This window comes from Palaemon carinicauda, chromosome 5, assembly GCF_036898095.1.
Source record: "Palaemon carinicauda isolate YSFRI2023 chromosome 5, ASM3689809v2, whole genome shotgun sequence".
NCBI classification, from domain to species: Eukaryota; Metazoa; Arthropoda; class Malacostraca; order Decapoda; family Palaemonidae; genus Palaemon; species Palaemon carinicauda.
This window is the reverse complement of record NC_090729.1, coordinates 105,947,230-105,963,603: the sequence shown is the minus strand read 5'-3', so window position 1 is coordinate 105,963,603 and position 16,374 is coordinate 105,947,230. Positions and strand designations below refer to the sequence as shown.

The window sequence follows — 16,374 nt, the reverse complement described above, 5'->3', positions numbered from 1 at the left end:
GGTTGATTGTAGGATGATGGCCAAAGATATGTGAAGGCTAGGCCATCACTAAAGGACAGCAAGGGGAGGGGTGAGGGTCCTGTAGGTGAGGTAGGAGCCGGCAGGTTCTACCTCACCTAAAAAGATTCCGTTCCAGTACAAGAACTACCCCAAGGGGCCAAGGAATTCGATTCCCTAGCCTAGGGTTAGCCTAATACAGAATGAGATGGCAGCACCCTCGCTGCTGTCTCAGATGGTAGGAATAGAGTCCAGTGTCGGAGTCCCCTAAGCAATAAAAGAATTCTATTCTTCAGCTTAGGTTCTGCCGGCACAGGACTGTCTGCTAGGCCACAGGGAGGAGGCATCATGTCATATAATGCCTTCAGGTGAGCCCTAGGGAGGTCTAGCCTCCTACGTCGGTAGCCTAACCTGACTTAGGAAATCAATTCACCAAGCCAGCTGGCAACCGACCACAGACGGAATACTCTGAAGTTCTGACCCAAAACCAAAACCAGCATCTGCGGTTAAGGGAAGGGGCAGAAACACCCCAGCCTAGATTTACCCGAATGAAATTCAAGGTAAAGCCGACTAGGGTTCAGCCTAAGCTAACTCAGAGGGAGAAGAGATTGCTCTTAATTCTCCAAGGGAGAAGAGATTGCTCTTAAATCTCCTAGGGAGAAGAGATTGCTCTTAAATCTCCTAGGGAGAAGAGATTGCTCTTAAATCTCCTAGGGAGATTAGTATCGCTTAAAAAGACTGGGAGGTGTCAGTCTCCACTTAATAAGACGATACAAGAGCAATCGGGGACATGTATGAAAGTATACTAAAGACCCTAGGCTAGTAGCCTAAGCGCGGTGAGAATCGGTCACCAAAACTCTCTTGTATACTATCTTGGAAGAGGAAAATTTATGCAGTAATATCTTATATGGATAAAATATTGCCTAAAACTTCAATAAATTATCACACTAGGAAAACTATATCATGCATGAGAGTAAAGGCTAGGCGCCTAGGCTAGGAAGCCTAGCATAAGTGAGGATCGGTAACTAAATCGCCGAAACCACGATACCATTGGCATAATATGTTATTTTCATTAGTAAAATAAATTTTTGAATATACTTACCCGGTGATCATATAGCTGTCAGCTCTGCTGCCCGACAGAAAAACCTAAGGACAAAATACGCCAGCGATCGCTATACAGGTGGGGGTGTACAACAACTGCGCCATCTGTCGAGCAGGTACTCAAGTACTCCATGTCAACACAGAACCAATTTTCTCCTCGGCCCACTGGGTCTCTATTGGGGAGGAAGGGAGGGTCCTTTAATATATGATCACCGGGTAAGTATATTCAAAAATTTATTTTACTAATGAAAATAACATTTTTCAATATTAAACTTAGCCGGTGATCATATAGCTGATTCACACCCAAGGGGGTGGGTAGAGACCAGCATTACATGTTGACATTATTATGAGCTAAGTATTTTGTATTTCATTTTAGCAGTTATTCAAAATAACAAACATAAAATAAATAAGTACCTGGTAAGGAAGTCGACTTGAACAATTACTCTGCCTTTTTAAGTACGTCTTCCTTACTGAGCCTCGCGATCCTCATAGGATGCTGAGCGACTCCTAGGAGCTGAAGTATGAAGGGTTGCAACCCATACTAAAGGACCTCATCAAAACCTATAATCTAGGCGCTTCTCAAGAAATGACTTTGACCACCCGCCAAATCAAGTAGGATGCGAAAAGCTTCTTAGCCTTCCGGACAACCCAAAAACAATAATAAAACATTTCAAGAGAAAGATTAAAAAAGGTTATGGAATTAGGGAATTGTAGTGGTTGAGCCCTCACCCACTACTGCACTCGTTGCTACGAATGGTCCCAGAGTGTAGCAGTTCTCGTAAAGAGACTGGACATTCTTAAGATAAAAAGACGCGAACACTGATTTGCTTTTCCAATAGGTTGCGTCGAATATACTTTGCAGAGATCTAATTTGTTTAAAGGCCACGGAAGTTGCGACAGCTCTAACTTCGTGTGTCCTTACCTTCAGCAAAGCTTGGTCTTCCTCATTCAGATGGGAATGAGCTTCTCGTATTAACAGTCTGATAAAATAGGATAAAGCATTCTTTGACATAGGCAAAGATGGATTCTTAACTGAACACCATAAAGCTTCAGACGGGCCTCGTAAAGATTTTTAAATAGAACTTAAGAGCTCTTACAGGACATAAGACTCTTTCTAGTTCATTTCCAACCATACGAAAAGTTTGGAATATCGAACGATATTGGTCAAGGCCGAGAAGGCAGCTCGTGTTTGGCTAGAAAACCAAGTTGTAGAACATGTAGCCGTTTCGGATGAGAATCCGATGTTCTTGCTGAAGGCATGAATCTCACTGACTCTTTTAGCTGTGGCTAAGCATATCAGGAAAAGAGTCTTAAAGGTGAGATCTTTCAGGGAGGCTGATTGTAGCGGTTCGAACCTGTCTGACATAAGGAATCTTAGTACCACGTCTAAATTCCAACCAGGTGTAACCAAACGACGCTCCTTCGTGGTCTCAAAAGACTTAAGGAGGTCCTGTAGATCTTTATTGTTGGAAAGATCTAAGCCTCTGTGACGGAAGACTGATGCCAACATGCTTCTGTAACCCTTGATAGTGGGAGCTGAAAGAGATCGTTCTTTCCTCAGATATAAGAGAAAGTCAGCTATTTGAGTTACAGAGGTACTGGTCGAGGATACGGATACTGACTTGCACCAGTTTCGGAAGATTTCCCACTTCGATTGGTAGACTTTAAGGGTGGATGTTCTCCTTGCTCTAGCAATCGCTCTGGTTGCCTCCTTCGAAAAGCCTCTAGCTCTCGAGAGTCTTTCGATAGTCTGAAGGCAGTCAGACGAAGAGCGTGGAGGCCTTGGTGTACCTTCTTTACGCGTGGCTGACGTAGAAGGTCCACCCTTAGGGGAAGTGTTCTGGGAACGTCTACTAGCCATCGAAGTACCTCGGTGAGCCATTCTCTCGCGGGCCAGAGGGAAGCAACTAGCGTCAACCTTGTCCCTTCGTGAGAGGCGAACTTCTGCAGTACCTTGTTGACAATCTTGAACGGAGGGAATGCATATAGATCTAGATGTGACCAATCTAGTAGAAAGGCATCTATAAGAACTGCTGCTGGGTCCGGGATTGGTGAGCAAAATATTGGGAGCCTCTTGGTCATCGAGGTTGCGAAGAGATCTATGGTTGGCTGGCCCCAGGTGGCCCAAAGTCTCTTGCATACATCCTTGTGGAGGGTCCATTCTGTTGGAATTATTTGTCCCTTCCGACTGAGACAATCTGCCATGACATTCAAGTTGCCTTGGATGAACCTCGTTACTAGTGAAATGTCTAGACCTTTTGACCAGGTGAGGAGGTCCCTTGCGATCTCGTACCATGTCAGAGAGTAGGTCCCTCCTTGCTTGGAGATGTACGCCAAAGCCGTGGTGTTGTCCGAGTTCACCTCCACCACTTTGCCTTGAAGGAGAGACCTGAAGCTTTTCCAGGTCAGACGTACTGCCAGTAGCTTCTTGCAGTTGAAATGCATTGTCCTTTGACTCGAGTTCCATAATCCCGAGCATTCCCTACCGTCTAATGTCGCACCCCAGCCTACGTCCGATGCGTCCGAGAAGAGAACGTGGTTGGGAGTCTGAACAGTCAGGGGAAGACCCTCTCTAAGGTTGATATAGTCCTTTCACCAAGTCAGACCAGACTTTATCTTTCCGGAAACCGGGATCGAGACCGCTTCTAGCGTCTTGTCCTTTTTCCAGTGAAAAGCTAGATGGTATAGAAGAGGACGGAGGTGCAGTCTTCCTAGTGACACAAATTGATCCACGGATGACAGTGTCCCTACCAGACTCATCCACAGCCTGACTGGGCAGCGTTCCTTCTTCAGCATCTTCTGGATGGATAGCAGGGCTGGGGGTTGATCGTCTTGTTCAGCAACGTCCTCATCAGAGGGTTCCTCATCCGAAACTGATGAGGAAACGGCAACGGAGTGGGCAACGTCTGACTCGCTGAATCCGGTCGCACTGGTGGATGCGTGACGGAGCCGGACGCAATATCATGGCACTGCTGCACAGTCTGTGAACTGTCAACAACCATGGGTGCGCGAATAAGTGCAGCATCAACCCGAAACTGTCTAGACTGTCTGGGCTGTGCAGTCAACACCCTACCGGGTTGCTGAGGTTGACGCACTGCGTCACAACAAGTCACCTCTGCTGGTTGTTGAACGTCTTCCTAGTGACACACTGAACGTCAACAACCACCTCCGAGCGTCGCTCAACGTCAACGTGCGACTGGCAACCCACACTGGGTCGCATCGGTGGAGGAACCACCTCAACTGGCAGACGCGAGTAGGATACCTCAGCGTCAACAGGGCGCACAACCAACCGGTTGGAAGGTTGTTGGCCAGAAGGTTCTTCTCCGTATTTAAGTCCTCTATCAAGGACACAAGCTTGGACTGCATGTCTTGCAGCAAAGCCCATTTAGGGTCTACGGGAGCAGGTGTGGTAACAGACGGGGTTAGCGTATGAGGCGGAACCATTTACCATCCCTGGAAGCCTTGTTATGTGTGACATAATAGTACAGCAAAACTTCAAAGGCTCGACAAAAGTGAGAAGTTGACCTGTAAACAACATGGAGCGTCTCCTGGCTAGGCGCCAGGGCGAGTCTACCAGAATTGAGAAGTCTATCTGGGCAGAGGCATGAACTCCCAAGCCGAGAACTTCTCTCGAGTCCTATCAGACTCTCGCTCTATAAGCCAGTTTAAAAGAAGGGAAATCAAAGGCTGTATCCCTAAAACTCCTCCTGGTGCAAAAACCAGTCGCCTAGCCAACGTAAAGCTCTCTAGGAGAGCGAGAGAGCACTAGCTTAACAACAACGGCTTCGAAGTAGCTAGGCCTAGTGTAAGTTCTGACGTTTAGGCGAACGAGGAGCAGCAGTTACAAGATCCGGACGAAGATCCTTAAAAAAAATCATCATGATTTAATTAAAGTCCATAGGAGGCTAAGCAGCTTAAGGCTCCTCTCCAAATGACAGAGTCCTCAAAGGAATATCAGTAGGAGGGAGAACAGCACTTTCTCATCTACAGGAACCTTGTCCGATAAAAGCTAGGTTATCTCAGTGAGTCTCTCACTGGTGCATTAGTAGCAGACCAGAAGGCAACATCAGGTAACTGCTTGACAGTCTGTGAACTGTCAACAACTGAACTGTCAACCACAACAGGTGCGTGAGGACATACAGCACTGGTGCATTAGTAGCAGACCAGGAGGCAACGTCATGTAACTGCTTGACAGCCTGTGAACTGTCAACAACTGAACTGTCAACCACAACAGGTGCGTGAGGACATACAGTGTTCACTCGAGACTGCTTTGACTGTCTATACTGAGTAGTCAAAACCACTCTAGAATGCGGAGGTTGATGCACCGCGTCAAAACAAAACAACTTAGGTTGTTGTAACTCGCGAACGTCAACGGAGGGTTCCGTGCGTCTGTGAACGTCAACGTGCGGCTGGCAGGGTACACTGCGCATGGGTGGTGGAACTCTCACAGCCGGAGTGCGGGAGCAGGTAGCGTCAGCGTCTACTGTACGCACAACCGTGGTTGGTTGTAGGCTAACGGGTGCAGCGTCAACCTTCTCCACACGATACTCCTGCATAAAAGATGCTAACTGTGTCTGCATAGACTGTAGCAAAGACCACTTAGGGTCTACAGCAGCAGGTGCGGCAACAGACGGTGTTACTGCCTGTTGCGGTACCGCTTTGCCTCTCTTAGGAGGTGAGCAGTCGTCGGAAGACTGCAGCGAGTCCGAACTGACCCAGTGGCTACAACTGGGCCGTTGGACTTGCGCGGAAGGGACCGACTTGCGCTTAATAAGCTGCGAGACCTTGGTCCATGGTTTCTTACGAGAAACCTCTTCCGCAGACGAGAAGTAAATGGGCTCTCTCGTCTTTGTGTGGGTGGGGCGATCTTGGGTAGATACGCCTGAAACCACGGAGGGAAACGTCTGTTCGTTGATCAAGGCCTGACGAACCCATAAGTCGTTCGACATTACTTCTCCCCTGGGCTTGGGAGCTTGCAAGAGGTCCCGGACTAGGTGAACGACAGGCACGAACAGACGAACCCTCGGACGCAACACTGTAACACTTTGCGCATATCACTTTATCACTTCGATTTTCTGTTTTGCACTTATTTCACTGAAATCGAAACTTTTACTGATTTCTACCTGAAACACGCAATTCTACCCTTCATTAAAAGGTAGTAATTGCGAAACAGTCGTATAATGCAGCTCATTAATACTAGCAAAAACAGAAAACATATATAAAGATAAAGAATTCAGTGGCTGGGAAAGAGACTAAACACTAGTTCAAATAAACTACGTTTACAATCTCTCACCGCACATAGCCTGGGGACAAGAATAAAACCCTAGAAACGTTTTACCTTCTTCCCCGTACAGCGACTAGGGAGGAGAGTAACACGAGAACAACGTTACCCGCTTGAACGGAACGTTTTTCCTCCTCTCTCTCCCTCCGTCTCTATCTCTCACTCTCTTTCTCTCTTGATTTCGCACCTGAGAGAAGAGCCCAATTATATATCGTCAAAAAAAACATGTTATTTGGCTAAAGGAAAAAACTGAAAGGTTTTCCAAATAAAAAGTTCCTTTAATTTAGAATTTAAACCATTTAAGCTAAGAAAGAATGAACGAAACGTCAGAATCGATTTACTCTTACTGCAAAGTGAAACCGTGATACACTCTCTCTCTATCGTAACGATAGAGCGCATGTTGAACGTCCTGAACGTCAACAACTGCGTAGTGTAAAAAACTAAACGTTAGTTCATCTTTGAAAACAGTACGAAGACTATCAAAGAAATTCTTTCATAAAACATTAAATTTAAAAAGTTTTAAATTCTTTAAAGGCTAAATACGAAATAACGGGCTCAACGTTGATTAACTTCGGTTCCAAGTTAGGACTGCCTACTATCAGGAAAGGTCGCATATAAACAAAACATAAAAATTTATTTTTATATGTTTATAATAAATGGAAAGTTAATCGAAGAGGCCTAATAAAGGCGGAGAGATATAAAATATATAGATCTAAAACGTGTTAAGCAAAATTACTAAAAACCTAAACACACTTCCGTCTAAGGGAAGGGTCGGCCATTTAAAAGTGAAAGAGAGTCCATACTCTCTTTGTCACCATAATTAAATCTATCCAAAACGAGTTCAAGTTTTGAGATGAAGATAAAACCCCTGCATAGCGAAAGCTCAAAACTGGAATAGTGTACTTCACCAAATAGTTGTGAAAACAAATCCAGTTAGTAACAGCGTATTTAGTAGGTCTTGCCAGTGGCACGACAGAGAGAAAATTGGTTCTGTGTTGACATGGAGTACTTGAGTACCTGCTCGACAGATGGCGCAGTTGATGTACACCCCCACCTGTATAGCGATCGCTGGCGTATTTTGTCCTTAGGTTTTTCTGTCGGGCAGCAGAGCTGACAGCTATATGATCACCGGCTAAGTTTAATATTGAAAAATAAAATTTCCTAGCTAAAAAGGCTAAATAGCTATATTTACTAAATTGAAAAATATACCAGGAAGGTCGTTCTGGCTGACTAAATAAAACATGCATATCGAACGACCGCGTCCATGACGCCACCGGCTAGGCACCAGCTCTTGTTACGTTAATTACGTCTTGAATCGAGGAAAAAACTGGCAAGAGCTTACATTTATACAAATTAAAGATAATACTCAACTTTCCAGAGGCAGATGAAGCTGGAGAAAGCATCATAGCAGATAAGAGTAATCCAAAATAGCGAGAAAGCACTGGGAAGTTAGTATCACTACAAGAGAAAGAATGACAAGATGGCGCCGGGACGTGACGTCATACTGGCGCTCAACAGTAGTAGGAGTAGAAGCGATGCCTTCATAACGGCTCTCCTACAATTCTTGCCACTTTCCCCTCTCGAAGCGTAAACGCTATTAGGGGTGTAGATAGCTATTTGGCGTGTCAAGAATACGTCCTCTGATATTATGCGATATCCCTAAAGGCGAAAGCCAGGGATATTCGCGCCAGGAGTTAGAATTCTGGATACCTTAAGTAAAATTCTCTGGGATATATCACTGTAGTTAAATATAACCTAGGAAGCTACTATGAAGGAACTTCCATCAGGACGACATGGCCTGAGCCCAAAAAAGTGTACACTGCCACTGACCCTTCTAATTTATTTAATACTGTGGGGTAAGTATAAACTGATTTCCAATCAGAGTATTGAAGGAATTCTATTCTTTCAATATAGGTTCAGTGTCAGCAGAAGCCTGCACAAGGGTACCCAAGATATGTTAGAAATTAACTACTGTATAATAATACTATAGTTTTCTGTTTGCAGTATAAACTATATTGCAAAATACTAGCTACTGTATAATCATATACTGTAGTTCAGCCAGTGTGCTGCCGGCATGGCTAGCACCTGGCGGCATGTCACTGACTGGACTAAAAATTAGAAAAGACACATATTTGTGTATCCTACCCAGTCGATTGCTGTGACCTTCCCTTCCAATATTAAACCATAGAATTTCCTGATCAGGGAAGCTCAAAGACAAGCGTTCTAACCTTTAAGGATAGAAAGTGTACTACTACTTGCCCTTCTAAATTATTTAATATTGTAGGGTAAAATGTAAATTGATTTCTAATCAGACTATTGAAGAAATTCTATTCTTTCAATATAGGATTGGTCTCAGCAAACGCCTGGGCAAGGATACCCAAGATATGTTGGAAAATAACTACTAGTATGATATATACAATAGTTTTCTATCTGCAGTATATACTATACTGCAAATATACTGACTACTGTATAATCATATACTGTAATTCAGCCGGCACATAGCCGGCATAGCTAGTCCCTGACGGCACAGTCCGGCCAGCATACTATCTGATAGAGAAAGAGAAAGTATGGACTGCCTTATTACTGTGTATGTTTACACTAAATAAGGATGTAAATATATAATCTACTGCCTTCCCACACAAAGAAGGTTCAAATAGAAGGGGAGAATGCATCATTCAGGCTTCCATCCAACCGCAAGTACCGTTGCCGGCATATGGCCGGCAGGCTAGCACCCGGCAGCACTGGTACAATCGGCATGCCACCGGCTGAGCCAGTATCTGTCGGCGCCGGCAACAGGACTTGTGGCCGGCAGTCAGAGGGAGGACTGAAGAACCTTAGTGACAGAAGGGTCTCCGCCCCCAGCAGCCATCAAATAGCTGCTATGTAGGAGCCCGGCCGAACCCACAAATCCCCGGCAAGCGGTGAGATTGCAGGACGACGGCCATAGTAAAAGGACAGAGAGGGGCAGGGAAAAGGGTCCTATATCAAGTGTAAAAGGCGACGGCAATGTTGCCGCTCCCACTACACAAGGGAGAAACTCTGTTTCAGTATCGGCACCGCCCTAGGTGGCAGAAGAATGTCTATTCTTCAACCAAGGGTCTGCCGATATAGTGTTAGGAGGGGCCGGCCTCTCAACAAAAGAGAAACATCGTTTCAGTGCCGGCGTCATCCTAGGCTGTAGAAGAATATCTATTCTTCAGCCCAGGGTCTGCCAGCATAGGACTAGTCTTCTAAACCACAGGGAGAAGGTAGCGGCAACATACCACCACCCCCGGTGTGGTTTAGGGAGGCTTAGCCTCCTATGCCGGCGGCTATAGGCCAGCAGGGGAGTGACTACTCACCCTGCCGGCCTGCCGCCGTCAAAAGATTGAATAATCTGATATTCTGTCGAAAACCGAAGCCGGACAGTCGCCGGCAAGGTGGGAGACAGAAAAACCGTAGCCTAGTCAAGCCGGAGTAACTACTCTACGGCAAGACCAGAAAGGGTTGCCGCCTGTGGCGACACTCAGAGGGAAAGAGGGATTACCCATGACTCCCCAAGGAGACAAGTATCGATTTATATAATTCTAGGAGATATACTATCTCGACTCCCCAAGGAGACAAGTATCGATTTATATAATTCTAGGAGATATACTATCTCCCTTATAATTGAATAAACGATACATAAGGGTAAACGGGGAAATGTCTGAAAGTATACTACATTGCCTAGGTTAGGTAACCTAGGCAAGACGAGATCTCGGTTACCTAAATCACCGAAACTCTAACGTATACGATCGACAAAGGAATAGGAAAATTATGCATACCATAAATATCTTCACAAGTATAATTAGGCCTAAATGGCTTTCATAATTTATTAATGCTATTTCAACCGGGAAAGTCGTTCTACTAACTAAATAACACATGCCTAACGAACGACAGGTCCCATGGCGCCTCCGGTAACAGGCCTAGCTCCTAAGCAAAATAAATTAATCTAATTTTACTGTGAAACAGGAGTTAAAATTATATACATTGTAAAGAGTCAATACTCAACTTTCCAGAGGCGAAAGAAGCTAGTGAATGCATAATAATCCTCACAGAATCGATCGAAAAGGTTAGATCAACAGGGAACACCACCGTGCGAATTCGCTACAAAATTAGGAATGACAGCCATCTTGATACTCAATAGTAGTATGAGAAATAGGGTAACCTCGATAACGGCTCCCCTTCTAAAATTGCCACTCTTCCCCCTCGAGGTGAAAACGCTATTCGGCGTGAAGATCGCTATGTGTCGTATCAAGATATACGTCCCCTGATTTATGCGATATCCTTAAGAGAATTTTAAGGATATTCGCGCCAGGAGTTAGAATTCTGGAGACCTAAAGGTAAATTCTCTGGGAATATCACTGTTCATATATCCCTTGGAAGCTACTATTAGGAACCTTCCATCAGGACGACATGGCTTGAGCTAAAAAATTTCCTATATAAACTATAAAAACTTTAACAAAACAAGAAGAGAGAAATAATATAGAATAGTGTGTCCGAGTGAACCCTCAAGCAAAGAGATGTATTCATGACAAGAATGCCTATGGCGATAGTTGGACAGTCGTTCAGCGCATTCAGGTGATAAGCATCTGGAGGAGGTGTGCACAGGGGAAGTGCGTCAACGAGAAGGAGAACCACGTTTGAAACTTGCTTTGTGATCAAGGCGCATTGTCGTGAGGCACATTAGGGTGAGCCATGTCCAGAAGTGGAACTTGCAGACAAAGCTCGTATGAAAGTTGAGGCGCACTGGGATAAGGTGCTTTGGTGTGAGGCGTTTCTAGGAGTAGAGCTCGCAGGAAGCACGTCTAGAGGTTGAGGCAAGTCGGGATGAGGCATGTTGGGCTGAGGCACATCCAGGAGTAGAGCTCGCAAGTGAAGAGCGTCTGGTGATTGAGGCACGTAGGGGTGAGATGTGTCCAGGAGAAGCACTGGAAGGTGAAGTACTGTATGTCTGAATGAGACACGTCTGGAGGTTGAGGAGCATTCAGGTGAGGCATTGTCTCCCTGCTACAGGTGGGTAACTACCTGCCGGTTGTTCACACCTTGTTATAATTCAGATTCCCAGCTTCAGTGTTATCGGTCTCCAATACAAAGAACAATGGTTTGTATTTTGTGTAGGAACAAATGTTGGTTAATAACTAATTAAACAATTTCATATACAACAGTAATGAAATAAAATGATGGTTGTACAATAGCAATAGAATAAAATCTTACCATTGATCTCTTGAAAGTAGTCTTTTCAGTAGCTGCTTGAGATCTTTCAGGTACCTTAATTGCTCCTGACTTGATCAACTTTTTAGCCATTTCCTTGGCATCTTTAGCTTCCATAGGGCGCTTTAGAGGAACTAAAGGTTCTGGTTCTTGTTTAGGGGCCTTTAATGCTTGTAATGCCTTTTTCTGGAAAAAAATCAAGAAATCCTCTAAAAATACATATCTAATTCTATGTAATATCATACATATCTTTACAAAAAATACAATATATTTTCTTCTATGTTTATAAACCTACATACTTGGTCTTTTTATAGATACATCTTCAGCACCTGCTGATGCTGTCTAGGATTCTTTTCCATAGTTGGGACAAATATCATTGACTCTAGTAACCATTCCAGCTGTGACCAAGTAGTGGGATGATCTTCCTAATCGGGTAGTTGAATCAGTAGAACTTCAAAAGTTCAAAGTTGCAGCAAATGTCTATATGTTGAACAAGCTGACATAAGTCTTTTTATAGTTATATATGAATTATCTGTTTTAATGTTGTTTTGTTTTTTTCAAATATTTCATTTTAAATTTTCATTACTTCTTATATTGTTTATTTATTGTCTTGTTTCTTTCCTCACTGGGCTAGTTTTCCCCATTGGAGCCCTAGGGCTTATAGCATTTTGCTTTTCCAACTAGGGTTGTAACTTGGCTAGTAATAATAATAATAATAACAATAATAATAATAATAATAATAATAATAATGGTGACTAAGGCACTGCTTTTATGTGATGTTTCTATGGGTTCATGGCCAGTACTGTACTGTCATACCTGACATGTTCGTCTCAAACGATGCACATGAAACAGATGCTCATGCATCCCAAGTGCATGTACAGTATATGCCAAACTCATACCTGTGCAATACTGGTTCTGTTGGACAGTATCAACCATAAGATAACGTAGCCAGAACAGATACCAGGTAAAGTACTGATCAGCTTGCCGCTCAGATATAGCACAAATGCGGCAGCCATCACAACAACTGGACATGCTTGTGCATCTGGTTCTCATTATTAGTTATGAATGTGTAAACCTGCAACGCCCAACCAAAATCTATGGCTTAGCCCTGTGCCCTGTTACCAATATAGTCTTTATCTGAACTTATTTATCCAGCTGATCCCCAAGTATGGATGAAATTAGCAAGGTTAATCAGTTCATGCAGTTACTGCAGCTTCTGATGATTTCAGAAGGGCTATCGCATTCCTTGGTATCCTATATTACTTTCATGGAAAGAGTCAGATGCCACCTATGTCAATATATTGACTTTTGACTTTAACCTACACAGTACTCAACAGCACACATGATATTAGGTTTCCAAGTAAGTTCCACAAATAATGCAGCTAGTCTGTGACTTGAGTTATAGATCTCCCAGAGCTTTCTCTCTCTGACTCTTATGAGTTTGCTTAAATATATGCAGTACTGCAATTCACTATGGGTGTAGGTTATTCCCACGATAAAATGAACTTTATATTAAGGGGTACATCTGGTTTTATCTTTTGAGTTCAAAATAATAAACCTACACATGAATTAGCAATATTATTATCATAAAATCTAGTTCTTTTACTTTCTTCTCCCTTTTTTCCCCACATCTGATATATGTATTCTTTTCTTTTTTCTATTCCTTCTTCATTAAAATGACAAATTTGGAGGTAATTTGTATTTTTCCTAATGATACAAACCTTAGCTATTTATAGAGGTACAGTGTTAGCTTCGGCGAAGCTGAAGGACGAGCCATTAGAATTTAGCTAGGTTTAACTACCCATCCGCTAGTTAGCGGGGGAAGGGGGGTAGCTAGCTACACCCCTCACTTGCACACCTGTCACTGAGCCTCACTTTGCTTAGAGGTAAGACTTCGACAGGGGACTGAGTCAGAGGGCCAGTATGTATAAATAGCTAAAGTTTGTATAATTATTATTATTTGCTAAGCTACAACCCTAGTTGGAAAAGCAGGATGCTATAAGCCCAGGGGCTCCAACAGGGAAAACAGCCCAGTGAGGAAAGGAAACAATTTAAAATAAAATATTTTATGAATAACATTAAAATAAATATCCCCTACATAAAATATAAAAACTTGAACAAAACAAGAGGAAGAGGAATAAGATAGAATAGTATGCCGAGTATACCCTCAAGCAAGAGAACTCTAACCCAAGACAGTGGAAGACCATGGTACAGAAATTATGGCACTACCCATGACTAGACAACAATGGTTTGATTTTAGAGTCGTTCTCCTAGAAGGAAAAATACAAATAACCTTCGAATTTGCCATTTGTTCCATAACTGGAATACAAACCAACGCTATTTATAGGGGTGACTCACCCATTAGGAGGGTGGATGTCCGTGCCAATCTGGCTTTTGGCCTTAACCCGGGTACTCCTATTGCGCAGGGTTTCATGCACAAATAAGGAGACCCTTACACCTCGGTAAACCTTCTAAGCATGTTCTGTGGCCTACACAAGCTGCAAGTTGTGAGTGGTGATTACTAGCAATGTGACTGTCAAGGTCAAAGTTATTCCGAATCTTGTAGGAAATAACCGAAGAGACCGAGACATTCCTAATACCACCTCGCCAGGGTATGGAGACGCAACAGTATTGGAACAATAAGAGGTTACACAAGGGAGCAATGCTTTACCTGCAGAGGTTTGAGGTCAGCTTGTGCAGAGGATCCAGGATGCTGATTTCCCCAAGAGAGGGGAGGATGATGAAAGGAAAAGAGCCTCACATTCCTTTTCATTCAATCAGACTAAACCCCAGGTAATCAATGCCCTCAACCTTCTGCTACTTGTCCAATAAGGAGCTTGAGGTACTAAACCAGTTGTTGTGCAGCCACCACAGGACCAATAGAAAACGTATCGAGGTTCCTGTGTGTCAGGTCTTGCAGGTAGTGGGCGGTGAACGTATTTTGGCTTTCCCACACGCCTGCTTGCAATACCTGCGTCACAGAGTAGTTCTTTCTGAAGGCCAGGGACGTAGCTACGCCCCTGACATCATGGGCTCTGGGACGACGTGCTGGAGGATGATCGGGATTCAGGGCAAGGTCAATGACCCTGCCAATCTATGTGGAGATTGTGTTCTTTATGATCCTCCTCTTGTTTCTGCCCATGCTGACAAAGAGTGAGGGCACTCTGGGCCAAGCTGCTGCTATTCTCTTGAGGTAGCATCTCTAAGACCTTACAGGGCAGAGTAACAGATGATCTGGGTGGTCAGTTACAGAGCAGAGACTCGTTATCTGGAAAGATTCGAATTTGAGATCTGGAACCCCCAGATTCTGAGTCTTTGCAACAAACACAGGGATGAAGCTGAAGCTTACCTCTCCCCATCCCCTTGAATGGGCGATGTCATATGAGAGACCATGAAGTTCACTAACTCGTTTGGCCGAGGCCAAGGCGAGCAAGAACATCGTCTTCCAAGTCAAATGGAATCTGTTGCCTGGCGTAATGGTTCCTATGAAGGACTTTTAAAGGACTGAAGAACTCGAACCACATTCGATGGGGGAAGTCTCACTTCCAACTGAGGACTGGTAAGTTCATAACTTTGTATGAGGAGGAAAAGTTCTAGCAATGAGGGAATGTCCATTCTTTTCAGTTCAAAGGCGAGACTTAAGGCTGAGCGATAACCTTTAACCGCTGAAAGTGAAAGGCTAATTTCTTCTCGCAAATACACGAGAAACAACTCTATTGCTGGAATAGTGGAATCGAGTGGATCGAGACCCCTTCCATGGCACCAACCACAGAAGACATTCCATTTCGCCTGGTAGACTGAAGCTGATGACCTTCGCAGGTATCCAGATATCCTTTTTGCCACCTCTTGCGAAAATCTTCTCTGAGTGAGGATTGATTGATTGATTTAAAGTTTTCAGGCATCCTGACATCTCTGAGTGAGGATATGCTGGATAGTCTATAGGCATGAAGACGTAACGACACTACTGCCTTGTGGTAGATGTTGACATGTGGTTGTCTGAGTAGATTGTGTAGTGGAGGAAGTTCTCCTGGTGGCTCTGTCAGGAGTAACAGAAGGTCCAGGAACCATTCTGCGTGATGCTATAGCGGAGCTATGAGGGTCATTGAAAGATTGACCGATGTTCTGGTCTTGGTGAGTACTCTTCTCATTATACAAAAGTGGGAATGAGTATACGTCGATGTTGTCCCTCTGTTGTTGGAATACATCTTGCCAGAGAACCTTGGGATCTGGAACTGGGCAGCAGTACAACGGGAGTCTGAAGTTCAGGGTCGTTGCGAACAGGTCCACAGTTGGAGAACCCCACAAAGTCAGGAATTTGTTGGCTACCACTGTAGATAATCCAAAGACCATTCGGAACCCACTATCTGCGATGCTCTGCTCAGATTGTCAGCGAGCACATTCCTCTTGCCTGGAATGAAGCTTGCTGATAGTGAGACAGAGGACCTCTACCAATCTCATTATCTCTACTGCTAGATGGGACAGGGGCTGCGAAAAAGTACCTCGTTGGTTTTTTATTTAAGTCACTACTGTGGTGTTGTCGTTCATCTCCACTACAAAGTGACCCACCAGAAACTGGTAGAACTCTTGATAGTCCATGAGCCAGGCAAGATTTGACTACCATATTGGGAGACTAATAACCACTATGTTTTTCAGTAAGCTTGGTATATGGGTTGTATGAAAATATGTGATGGAAATTGCAGAAGCCCAGCTTAATAGCATTTTGGCGGCCATCTTTAAAGATGGCTGCCCTAACCAATAAATTA

The 16,374-nt window shown here is 44.0% G+C and overlaps 1 protein-coding gene across 2 annotated transcripts in view; it reads right to left on the bottom strand.

The window, feature by feature from the left end:
- Nelf-E (negative elongation factor E) overlaps window positions 1-16,374 on the bottom strand; it is a 585,662-nt gene that overhangs the window by 531,978 nt on the left and 37,310 nt on the right. For both annotated transcript variants that reach the window (XM_068373903.1, XM_068373902.1), the window contains exon 2: window positions 11,615-11,797. In XM_068373903.1, the coding sequence (XP_068230004.1) occupies window positions 11,615-11,797 (183 nt within the window). The remainder of the gene's footprint in view (window positions 1-11,614; window positions 11,798-16,374) is intronic.